Source organism: Myotis daubentonii, chromosome 2 (genome assembly GCF_963259705.1).
Source record: "Myotis daubentonii chromosome 2, mMyoDau2.1, whole genome shotgun sequence".
Classification (NCBI taxonomy): Eukaryota; Metazoa; Chordata; class Mammalia; order Chiroptera; family Vespertilionidae; genus Myotis; species Myotis daubentonii.
In genome coordinates this window covers 6,985,283-6,997,866 of record NC_081841.1, presented here as the reverse complement: position 1 = coordinate 6,997,866, position 12,584 = coordinate 6,985,283, and the positions used below count along the sequence as shown (strand labels likewise).

Below are 12,584 nucleotides of genomic sequence, written 5' to 3'. Positions count from 1 at the left end.
CTGTTGGGCCTGGAACATGAGAAACGGATTTGGTAGATTTTATTCCGCATGGTATCACTCTCCGCTGAGTGACGGAGGGGTTCGCCCCAGGATTCGATGGTGATGTTTACGGGACGAATGCTCCCCTTTCGAGGAAACCATGTGTTTCAGAGTCTTGGCTTCTCGGAACCTGAGCCCGCAGACGTGAGAGGGACTCCACTGCCTCCCTCAGTTCTTTGGTTTGGGAAAGAAAAGGCCCAGGGTTAGCTGAGAAATGTGTCTCAGTGCACAGCTGCTGTCTCTGTTGGACGAAGCGAGGAGGCAGGAGGCTTGTTACTGGGGGTGGATCAGGAAGAGGAGGCACAGCCTCGGACCAAGGGGGACGGGAAGGGGGGACAGACAGTCAGGGAGTAGGAGGCAGACGGCAGGAGGGCCAAAGACCCAGCTTTGCCTGGTGCGGAACCCCCATGAGTTTGCTGTTGAATTTCTTGGATCCTGCAGATGCCGAGAGGATTAAATGGGCATGCGGACTATTGTCCTTACAAAGGTCCGCTTGCAAGTCTGGCCCTTAGCTGGCCTCTGGGATGGACCTTGACTGGTGAACATTTCCTTCCACTGATATAAAACTTTCCCTAACTATAGAGAATAAATGGATAAATTCTGAGAAACATACAACCTACCAAGACTAAGTCATGGAAGATATAGGACGTCTGAACAAACAAATGAGTAAGGACAAAAGCCCAAGACCAGATGGCTTCACGGATAAATTCTAATAAAATTTAAAGACAAACTAACTCCAATCCTTCTCAAGTCCTTCCAAAAAATTGGAGATGAGGGAATACTCCCAAACTCATTATAGAAGACTAGCATTATCCTGATACCAAAGCCAGGTAAGGATACCCTAAGAAAAGAAAATTATAAGCCAATATCTCTGATGAATATAGATGAAAAAATTCTCAACAAAATACTAGCAAACAGAATTCAACAGCACATTAAAAGGATCATACACCACGATGAAGTGGGATTTACCCTTGGGATGCAAGGAGAGTATGACACACACAAATCAATAAATGTGATACATTATATTACTAGAATGAAAGACTAAAAAGCACACGCTCATCTCAATAAATTCAGAAAAATCCTCTGGCAAAATTCAACATCCTTTCATGATAAAAACTCTAAAAAAGTGGGTATAGAAGGAACATATCTTAACATAATAAAGGCCATATATGACAAGCCCATAGCGACATCATACTCAACAGTGAAAGGTTGAAATATTTTCTTCTAAGATCAGGACGAAACTAAGGTACCCACTCTCACTACGCCTACTCAACACAGTACCAGAAGTCCTAGCCAGAGCATCAGGCAAGAATAAGGAATAAAAGATATCCAAATCAGAAAGGAAGAAGTAAAATTGTCTCTTTTTGCTGATTACTTGGTATTACATACAGAAAACCCTAAAGATTCCACACACAAAAAAAACGGTTAGAACTAATAAATAAATTCAGTAAAGTTGCAGGATACAAAATCAACACACAAAAATCAATTATGTTTTTATACACTAACAAAAAACTATCAAAGAAATAAAGAAGACAACCCCATTTACAATAATATTAAAAACAGTAAAATATTTAGGAATAAATTTAGCCAAGGAATTAAAATATATATACATTGAAAACTATAAGACATTGATGAAAGAAACTGAAGATACAAATAAATAGAAAAATATCACATGTTCATGGATCAGGAGAATTAACATTATTTAAAATGTCCATATACCCAAATCCATCTATAGATTCAATGTAATCTCTATAAAAATTCCAAAGGCATTTTCCACAAAAATAGAAAGAAACTATCCTAAAATTTGTATGGATTCACAGAAGACCTTGAACAGCTAAAACAATCTTGAAAAAGAACAAAGTTGGAGGCATCACACTCTCTGATTTTAAACTATATTACAAAGTTACAGAAATCAAAACAGTATGGTACTGGCAAAAAACAGAAACCCACAGACACACAGATCAATGAAACAGAATTGAAAGCCCAGAAATAAACCCACACAGACAGAGTTAACTAACATTGGAAATAAAAAGTGGCATAGCCCAGTGACCCTTATTTCTCCAAGAATAATCGATGGAGAAAGGATAGTCTCTTCAATAAACGGTGCTGGGAAAATTGGATATTCATGTGCAAAAAAAATGAATTTGAAACCCCTGTCTTACACCACTTACAAAAGTCAATTCAAAATGGATTAAGGACTTAAGTGTAAGACCTGAGACCATAAAACTCCTGGAATACAACCTAGGGAGAAAGCTCTTTGACTTTAATTTTGTCAATTATTTTTTTTCACATTACACCAAAGGCACAAACAACAAAAGCAAAAACAAACAAGTGGGACTATAGCCAACTTAAAAGCGTCTACACACAAAAGAAAACAAAATGAAAAGGCAACCGACTGAATGGGAGAAAACATTTGTAAATCATTTATCGGATGAGGGGCTAATATTCAAATTATAAGAGAGCGCATACAACTCTAACAAAACAAATAATCCAGTAAGGAAACGGGCAGAGGACCTGAATTGACATTTTCCCCAAAGATACTTAAAATGGCCAATAAGTACATGAAGAAGTGCTCAACATCAGTGATCATCAAGGAAATACAAATCACCTGTATGCATATATGCATAACCCTTGGACACAGACAATAGGGTGGTGAAGGCCTGGGATAGGGGGAAGGGTGGACTGGAGGAAAGGGGGGGGGAAGACATATGTAATACTCTCAAAAATAAAGATTTTTTAAAAAAAGGAAATACAAATGAAAACCACAATGAGATGTCACCTTATAGCCATTAGAGTAGCTATTATAAAAAAGACAAGAAATAACAAATGTTGGCAAAGATGTGGAAAAAAGGGAACTCCTATGACCTGTTGGTACGAATGTAAACTGGTACAACCATTATGGAAAACAGTATGGACATTCCTCAAAAATTTAAAACAGAATTACCATGCAATCCCAGCATCTCACCTCTGGATACATGCCCAAAGGAGTGAAATCACTGCCTCGAAGAGATATCTGCACTCCATGCTCAGGGCAGCACTAGGACCATAGCCACGGCATGGGGCCTAAATGTCCATCCACCGCTGGATGTGTGAAGAAAGTGTGGCATGTACACGCAATGGAATGTTATTCAGCCACGAAAGGAGATCCTGCCATTTGTGACAACATGGACAGACCTTTCGGACACTATGCTAAGGGAAGTAAGTCAGACAAAGGCAAATACTGCATCATCTCACTCATGTTTAGAATCTTAAAAAGCTGAACTCAGAAGCAGAGAGTAGAAGGGAGGCTGCCAGGAGCTGGTGGGTGGGGAATGGGGAGGTGTTGGTCCAAGGGTATAAGCTTCCAGCTGTAGGAGGAACAAGTTCTCAGGATTTGATATCCATTATTGTGACTATCGTTAACAATACTGTATTGTCTACTTGAAAGTTGCTATGAGAGTAAATCCTCAATGTTCTCATCATAACCACCACCACAAAAAATGGGAATTATGTGAGGTGCAGGATGCGTTAGTTAACCTTGTTATGGTAAACTCTTAGCAGTATATACGCGTATGAAGCCATCACATTGTACCTTAAACTTACACAGGGCTACATGTCAATTACATCTCAATAAAGCTGGGGGGAAAGTTTCCCTAGTGCAGCGGTTCTCAACCTGTGGGTCGCGACCCCTGAAAATACATCCTGCCTATCAGATATTTACATTACGATTCAGAACAGTAGCAACATGACAGTTATGAAGTAGCAACGAAAATAAATTTATGGTTGGGGGTCACCACAACGTGAGGAGCTGTATGAAAGGGTCGCGGCATTAGGAAGGTTGAGAACCACTGCGTGGACAAGAGGGCGTCACTGTGCCTCGGCTGCTTGTAAATGATGTGGCTTATGCTGAACCTCTGCTCTTCTGGAATCTGGGGCACGTGGACAGAGGCGGCTGCACAGCCAGCCCCCAAAAGTCTTGGGTGCTATTTCTCTGGTGGGATTCTGGGCAGGAACGTCACAGGCAGGGGGCTACACTTTCGATGCAGAAGGAGAGGGTTCTGCATAACCCCTCCCGGGAGGGAGAGAGCATGCGGAAGCCTCACGGACTCCTCCCAACCCCGACTGTCTTCTCCCCTACGATCCGCTGTGCATCCTACCACATCGCTGTCATACATCTCAGCCAGGAACACGCCGGTGAGTTCTCTTAGCAGGTCCCCTAATGGGGGAGTAAGCTTGGAGACCGCCAGCACAGCAGGAAATGTGACAGGTGCTCACTTAGCAGAGTACCTGGTGCACAGGAACCTCTCGATCACGGTGGCTTTTAGTGACCTTAACAATGTCTGGGCTGAGCCCTGGCTGGTGTGGCTCGGTTGGTTGAGTGTCATCCTGTGCACCGAATGGCTGCCAGTTCGATTCCCGGTCAGGGCACATGCCCCGGCTGTGGGCTCAATCCCCAGTAGGGGGCGGACAGGAGGCAGCCAATCAATGATTCTCTCTCATCATTGACGTTTCTATCTCTCTCCCTCTCCCTTCTTCTCTGAAATCAATAAAAATATATATTTTAAAAAAAGGAAAGAAAGGAAAGCAAACGTCATACCGGCGCTGTGTGTGCTGCAGACAAGGGGAGACTGCGCAGTTGGGCCACCTGGCCTCGCTCAGGCGAGGGCTGTGGAGGGTGGGATGCTCTAACCGGCGCACGGCTTTGGGTTCCTGAGTTCTGGGTCCATCAGCTCACAGCACAAAGGCAGCTTGTGCACAGCAAATGGGGCTGCGCTCAAACCTGAGGCCTGCAGATGCAGCTGGACACAAGCAGGGGACTGGGAATGGCTCAGAGCTGTTCGGAGGAAGCAGGGAAATTGGCACCCGTGGCTCTGCATACACTTTTCTTTAATGTCCAGGAGAGGAAAGGACAACCGCCTCAATGAAGGGATGGCAAACAAGAACACACTCAGGTGGGAAGGGTATTTCCAGAATTGCTTTCCAAGCCACCTCTTACCTGAAATCCACAGGCTCATGGTGTTACAGATGTAAGACTTGAATTCGTGTGTGTTGAGCCAGGACTGTGGGAAGCAGGAACTGAAGCTGGTGTACAGGCCTTTACTCAGAAGCGATGGCAACCTCTGGGAGCAAGCAGAGCTTAGGCAACATTCTAGACATTTCTAGACCCAGAAAAGAGCCCCTGACATCAGAAAGGACTTGTGATAAAATTCCTACCTGATGCCTGGCCGCTGTGGCTCAGTGGTTGAGCATCAACCCATGCACCAGGAGATCATGGTTCAAATCCCGGTCAGGGCACATGCCCAGGTTGTGGGCTCCATCCCCAGTGTGGGGCATGCAGGAGGCAGCCGATCAATGATTCTCTCTCATCATTGATGTTTCTCTCTCTTTCTCCCTCTCCCTTCCTCTCTCTGAAATTAATAAAAACATTTATTTTTTTAAAATTCTCTACCTGACAGCAGGCTGCCTTCCTCGTTATGAGTGGAGCAATTTCCCCCTGCCCTGCCCCACAGCCTGGTGAACTCCTTCCCCTACCTGGGAGCTATGCTGGTCAGCAACCCTTCCACTAGCCCCTTCTGCAAGCAGCCGAACAGTAGTCCAGAAGGTGACAAGATACCCGTGACCCCCAGAAATGATACTACTCACTGGGGTTTTCCTGTGCACAGGTGGTACTGTCATTTCTTAACTATGCTGGAGCTCAAATTACACATTTGTATTTGGCTTTAGTCATTCACCATCCTATCTAATAAAAGGCCAATATGCAAATTGACTGAACGGCAGAACAACCGGTCACTATGACGCACACTGACCACCAGGGGGCAGATGCTCAACGCAGGAGCTTCCCCCTGGTGGTCAGTGTGCTCCCACAGGGGAAGCGCTGCTCAGCTAGAAGCCAGGCTCAGGGCTGGCGAGCGCAGCGGTGGTGGCGGGAGCCTCTCCTGCCTCTGTGGCAGCGCTAAGGATGTCTGGAGAGGGCCTAAGCCATCAGTCAGACATCCCCCAAGGGCTCCCAGACTGCGAGAGGGTGCGGCTGGGCTGAGGGACCTCCCCGCCCCCACCGAGTGCATGAATTTTGTGCACTAGGCCTCTAGTTATAACATAAGCACTTCTCCAAGTTATTATAAACTCTTTGGGATTCTTTTCCCAATAGTAACTTTTATAATGTTACTAGAGGCTTGGGGCATGGATTTGAGCACCAGTGGGGTCCCTTGGTATGGCCTGCGGTGATCAGGCCAAAACTGGCAGTCTAACACTGCCTGCCACTCCTGCCTGCCGCTCCTGCTAGCCCAGCCCCACTGTACCTGCTGCTGCCACTGCTCGGTAACCTCACTGCTGCTCCGCTGCAGGCTCAGGGCTGCGGCAGCCAGCTGTGAGCCCTGTGTCTGGCACCCGTTGGTCAGCTGAGCGGTGCTCCTGCTGTGGGAGCGCACCGACCATCAGGGGGCAGCTCCTGCATTGAGTGTCTGCCCCCCGGTGGTCAGTGCGCATCACAGCAACTGGTCGAGCGGTTGGCTGGTTGCTTAGGCTTTTATATATATATATATATACTAGGGGCCCGGTGCACGAAATTCGTGCACTGGGTGTGTGTGTGTGTGTGTGTGTGTGTGTGTGTGTGTGTGTGAGGGGTGTGTCCCTCAGCCCAGCCTGCCCCCTCTCACATACTGGGAGCCCTCAGGCGTTGACCCCCATCACCCTCCAATCACAGGATCGGCCCCTTGCCCAGGCCTGACGCCTCTGACAGAGGCGTCAGGCCTGGGCAGGGGACCCTCATTTCCCCCCATCACTGGTTCTGCCCCCAGCCCAGGTCTGATGCCTCGGCCAGAGGCATAGACCCCCATCACCCTCCGATCGCCTGATCGGCCCCTTGCCCAGGCCTGACGCCTCCGCCAGAGGTGTCAGGCTTGGACAGGGGACCCCCATCTCCCCCTGATCACTGGCTCTGGCCCCCGCCAAGGCCTGAGGCCTCTGGCCCAGGAATCATGCCTGGGCAGGGGACCCCCATCTCCCTCTGATCGCTTGCTCCACCCCCCGCCCAAGCCTGACGCCTCTGACCCAGGCTTCAGGCCTGGGCAAGGGGACTATCATATCCCCCCAATCCCCGGCTCCTCCCCCCACCCAGGCCTGATGCCTCAGCCAGAGGAGTTGACCCTCATCACCCTCTGATCACCAATCACCGGATCGGCCCCTTGACCAGGCCTGAGGCCTCCGGCAGAGGTGTCAGGCCTGGGCAGGGGACCCCCAGCTCCCCGCGTTGCAGGCTCCGCCCCTGCTCAGGCCTAATGCCTCTGGCTGAGGCGTCCGGCCCGGGCAGCGGGGACCCGCAGCTGCAGCGGCCCCGAAATCGTGGGTTTCGCTTTAGGCCCAGGCAAGGGACCCCTAGCTCCCGGGACTGCCAGCTTCGACCGTGCCCAGCTCCCATCGCTGGCTCCACCCCTACTTCCTGCTATCACTGGCCAGGGCAGCAAAGGCGCCTGATTCTCCGATCATGGCTGGGGGGCAGGGCCAAGGCGGACCCAGGGCCGCCTTGGCCCTGCCCCCCAGCTCTTAGCTCCCCCCTGGGTTACCGATCACTGTCAGTGGCAGGGGGCTTCTTCCTGCTTTCCCTTTCGCCTCCCTGCATTGTGCCTACATATGCAAATTAGCCGCCATCTTGTTGGCAGTTAATTTGCATATAGCCCTGATTAGCCAATGAAAAGGGTATCATCGTACGCCAATTACCATTTTTCTCTTTTATTAGATAGGAAATGCTGAGTGGCCATATCAAAATTACCTAAATATCCCCCATTGTTTTCTAGACTTTGCATTACGAATTATGCTGAATAATAATTTTTATTTGTTGAACTACCTCACTGGCACATATTAGACAGTCAAAATTGCTGAATGAATGAATGCATGCATGAATAAAAGCAGCTTTTCCTGTATATTAAATATGTCTTCCAAAAGATGGTATGGTAATACTATTAATTATAGCAATTCTGATATATATTGGGGGCTTATTGTATGCTGGGAGATATATCAGATGCCTTACAAAAATATCATCTCAGTTAATCCTTAGGACAAGTCAGTGAGAGGCATTATTGTCCCCATTTTATGGGTGATGAAACTGAGGCACAGAAAACCTAAGTGAATTGTTAAGTGGTCACTTAAATAGCTTAAGTGCCTTACAGCACAATTCACTCCCCACTCGTCCTGTCCGAGTGCCATTTCCCTATATTCTTTTTAAAAATATATATATTTCATTGATTTTTTTTTACAGAGAGGAAGGGAGAGGGATAGAGTCAGAAACACTGATGAGAAAGAAACATCGATTAGCTCCCTCCTGCACACCCCCTACTGGGGATGGGCCCGCAACCAAGGCACATGCCCTTGACCGGAATCAAACCCAGGACCCTTCAGTCCTCAGGCCAATGCTCTATCCAGTGAGCCACACCGATCAGGGCTGCCCATATCCTTTTAATCTATGCTCTCTAACAGGTGAAGAGGGTATTGAATTATTATTGTTTTAATTCCTATTTTTTATTATTGTTAAAGGTGAACCTCTTCCCAGTTGTATTTCTTCCCTGGTGAATTTCTGCTTTAAGTACTTTGTCCATTGGTCTGTGGGGTGTCTCCTTTTTTTCTTATTGATTTATAAGAGACGTTCATGTTGTGTGACATATATGGTACCAGTATCTTTGCATAGTTTCTCATTTGTCTTTTAACTTTGTGGTAACTTTTTAAAAATTTATGTAATTAAATCAGTTGATATTTTCCTTTATGGTTATTTGGGGTCATACTTAAAAAGTCCTCCCCCACCCCAAATCAGGTAAATATTCACTCATATTTTCTTCTAGCAATCCTTTATATATATACACATACATACTAGAGGCCCAGTGCACGAATTCATGCACGGGTGGGGTCCAATCGGGGAGGATCAGGGCCGGGCCTGTTGGGAGGAGGAGACAGTGGGAGGTTGGCTGGCCAGCTGCCCTGATCAGGGCCGGGCTGGCTTTGTGGAGGGGCCTCGGGTGATTGGCCGGTGGGCCATGCCCCCGATTGGGGTGGCAGGGGCCGACTGAGGGCAGGACTAGCCGTGGGGAGGGACCATGGGAGGTTGGCTGGCCAGCCCCACCCCCGATTAGTGTGTGTGGGGCCACTCGGGGGCGGAGCTGGCTAAGGGGAGGGGCCATGGGCTGATGGGGTGGTGGGGCTGATTAAGGGTGGGGCTGGCTGTGGAGAGGGACTGCAGGAGTTTGGCCAGCTGGCCCCACCCCCAAATGGGGTGGGGTGGCCAATTAGGGGCCAGTGGCCTGGGGGAGGGGCCATGTGTGGTTGGCCAGCCAGCCCTGCCCCTGATCAGAATGGGGGGGTCCATCAGGGGTGGGGTCTACCTGGGGGACAGGCCACTGGTGTTTGGCCAGCAGCCCTGATTGGGGTGCAGAACCCATGTGGGGTGGGGCCAGGTGGGGGGCGGGGCTGCAGGAGTTTGGCCAGTTGGCCCCACCCCCTATTGTGGTGGGGGCGGCGATCAGGGGTGGGGTGGCTCAGGGGAAGGGCCTCGGGGGTTTGGCTGGCTGCCCTGCCCTCCACTGGGGTGGGAGAGGCCAATCAGGGGTAGGGCCAGCTGGGGGGAGGGGCCAAGGGAAGTTGGCCGGCCGGCCCCACCCCCCAATTGGTCCGGTTCACTGGCTGCAGTGGGCATCATAGCAACCGGTTGTTCTGGTCATTATGGCAATCTGGTTGCTGGCTTTTTATATATATAGATATTCATATATAAAAAATAAATAAGTATATTCTACTCTTTTTCTTTTTCTTTTATTTATTTTATATTCTACCTTTAATTTTAAAATTATAGGCTTATTTAAATACTACAGAAATATATAGAATTGAAAAATAAGTTCTTAATCCTTATTTCTCAGAATATAACCATTGCTGAGAGTTTGGTGAATTTTTTTCTGGAGTTTTTTCTATTCATAGGCACATTTAAGTATACATATATATTTTTAACATAGACTTGTATAAATTGCCTTGTTTTTCACTTAAAATCTTTCCCAATCAGTAGGTTTACAGTTGTATGTGCTGAAACAGTTTATTATTGCATTATTATTTATTAATTATTGTATTATTTTCCACTCAAACAACTGTAAACCTACTTTGGCTCCACCCTGTAATACAGACCTACCTCCTTTTTCTAACTGCGGCATTGCAAGTCAGTGTATGAAAACATCACAGCTTACCAATTACTCACTCCCTTATGTGATTTTTTTCCAAACAGAGGCTGATACTCACTTTTAAGATAGCCTCTTCCGAGTGGGGCCTGGCCCCACGGTACAGCAGCGAAGCGTACTGCTGGGATATCCGCTCGAACAGCTTGTTCTGGACCTCCCTGTTTCGCTACCAGGAATAAAATCAGAGCAGGAATTATTAGAGTCTCTTGTTGAAACAGCCAAGTGCTGAGATTCTTAAATAAAATTTTCTCTCATTTAAAAAAATCGTTTCCCAAGATATTTAACCTATTAATAGTTAGGAAACAGTCGTTTTATATGATTTATGAAACATGCACACCAGGGCAGAGTGTAGAAGAAAGCACCCTAGCTCCAGACCAGGACGTCCTGACTTCCCTCCTGCCCTGCCCCTGAGCAGCCCTGTGACATGGAACAGTTACTGCAAGTCAGGGCAGCTGCAAGGGGCATACGGACGGGGCATAAGGAGGGGCCCGGGTGAGGAACGGGGGCGGGGGGGGGGGCGCAGTGTGAGGAAGGGGGATGAGGAAGGGGGGTGAGGAAGGGGGGTGAGGAACGGGGGCGGGGGGGCGCGGTGTGAGGAAGGGGGATGAGGAAGGGGGGTGAGGAAGGGGGGGTGAGGAACGGGGGCGGGGGGGGCGCGGTGTGAGGAAGGGGGAGGAAGGGGGTGAGGAAGGGGGGGTGAGGAATGGGGGCGGGGGGGGCGCGGTGTGAGGAAGGGGGATGAGGAAGGGGGGTGAGGAACGGGGGGCGCGGTGTGAGGAAGGGGGATGAGGAAGGGGGGTGAGGAACGGGGGCGCGGTGTGAGGAAGGGGGATGAGGAAGGGGGGTGAGGAAGGGGGGTGAGGAAGGGGGGGGGTGAGGAACGGGGGAGGGTGTGAGGAGGGGGCTGCAGAGGCAGCCCATGGAGTCCGAGGGCCGTCAGCCCACGGTGAAGGGTCAGGGTCTGAGCCACAGGGAAATGCCCTGAGCAAGGGCGAGAAGCCATCAGCTCGCATTTACCTGGTACCTTTCATGGAAGATCCACCAGAAGCTATCCAGCCACATGGCTCGTACGGGAGGAGAAGAGAGAAACTTCTCTAAGTCTCTATGTGAACAGAAAAACTTCAAAAGAAACAAAATTCACAGTTATTGTTGCTGCTGCTGTTTTTTAATTCACCGGGAGCCACCGTCAGACTCCACTCAAAACCTGCCTGCCCTCCTGGCCCCACGCCTGGTTGTTGTTACAATCACACCGTTTCCCACCAGTCATTTTTGGAGTCGACTTAAAAAAATAACAAACACCCAATTTTATAGTGAATGTTGCCAGATACTTTCACACGTTCTCTGTTCACCCCTAATAACCACAGGAGGCTGCGTTAACAGCTCCATGTGACAGATGAGGAAACCGAGGGCTAGAGCGCTGAAGTCACTTGCCCGAAGTAATACAGCCAGCAGGTGGCAGGGCCAGCTCTAGATAAGGCTCCATGCCCTCACCTACACCCAATTAACAGTCATCAATGTCGGCAAACAGAAATGATACAAAAGCACATCCCTGGACCTTAAGATTCTGCTGAGTTAGCTGTAAGCACATGGAATTCTAGAATTATCGGTGAATTCTGAGGAACAGAAAATCCAGCCTCCATCACCACGCAGCTGGGTCCTGAACCTCGTGCCGACTCCCCAGCCGCTACCGCAATCGTGGGAATTCTGTTAAATGCTTACCATGCACCTGGCACCGGGCTGTGCGGGCTCATTCCTTATCTCACTTTATGCTTCACAGTCTACCTGAGTGGCAGGTGCTATCATTTACAGAGGAGGCCAGTGAGGATCAGAAGGTTAAGATTCTGGCCTCAGCTCGCACAGCCCGGAGGCTCCAAAGCAAGCAGTGTGCCCCCAGAGACGGCACAGGCTGCCATGAGGAAGGGCAGAGAGAGCTCACCCTGCCACCCTCCTGGGTGCAAAGGGAGAGAGGCACTGCCTTCAAGCCTACCCGTCAGCCCAGGGCATCGCGCACTGATCAGCAAGCCTCCTGGCAGCCAGCAGCCCTCTGAGCCCCTGCCTGACTGTCTGTCGCCATCCCTCACGTTCCCTTCCAGAGGCAGTGGTGCAGTGGGAAGAGTGCAGACTTTGGTACCAGGCCACCTGGATTCGAATCCAGCTGATATGCTCGCTAGCTGTGACCCTGAGCCACGCTACTGAACCGGGTGTGCTCAGAGTCCTCGTCCCGAAAAGGAGATGATGGTGAGGACTAAACAAGTGACACATACAAAGTGCCCAGAACAGTGCCAGGCACCTAGGACTTGCTAAAAGTGTGCCCTGCTGCTTATTCATACTCCTCCTTCCCTTCACAGGATTTCATGTCAG

The 12,584-nt window shown here is 49.1% G+C and overlaps 1 protein-coding gene across 1 annotated transcript in view; it reads right to left on the bottom strand.

Moving 5' to 3' along the window:
- Positions 1-12,584, bottom strand: part of FAM227A (family with sequence similarity 227 member A) — a 58,906-nt gene that overhangs the window by 33,477 nt on the left and 12,845 nt on the right. The window contains exons 4-6 of the mRNA XM_059680872.1: positions 11,241-11,342; positions 10,285-10,389; positions 5,015-5,138 (exon numbers count right to left, since the gene is read on the bottom strand). Of these exons, the coding sequence (XP_059536855.1) occupies positions 5,015-5,138; positions 10,285-10,389; positions 11,241-11,342 (331 nt within the window). The remainder of the gene's footprint in view (positions 1-5,014; positions 5,139-10,284; positions 10,390-11,240; positions 11,343-12,584) is intronic.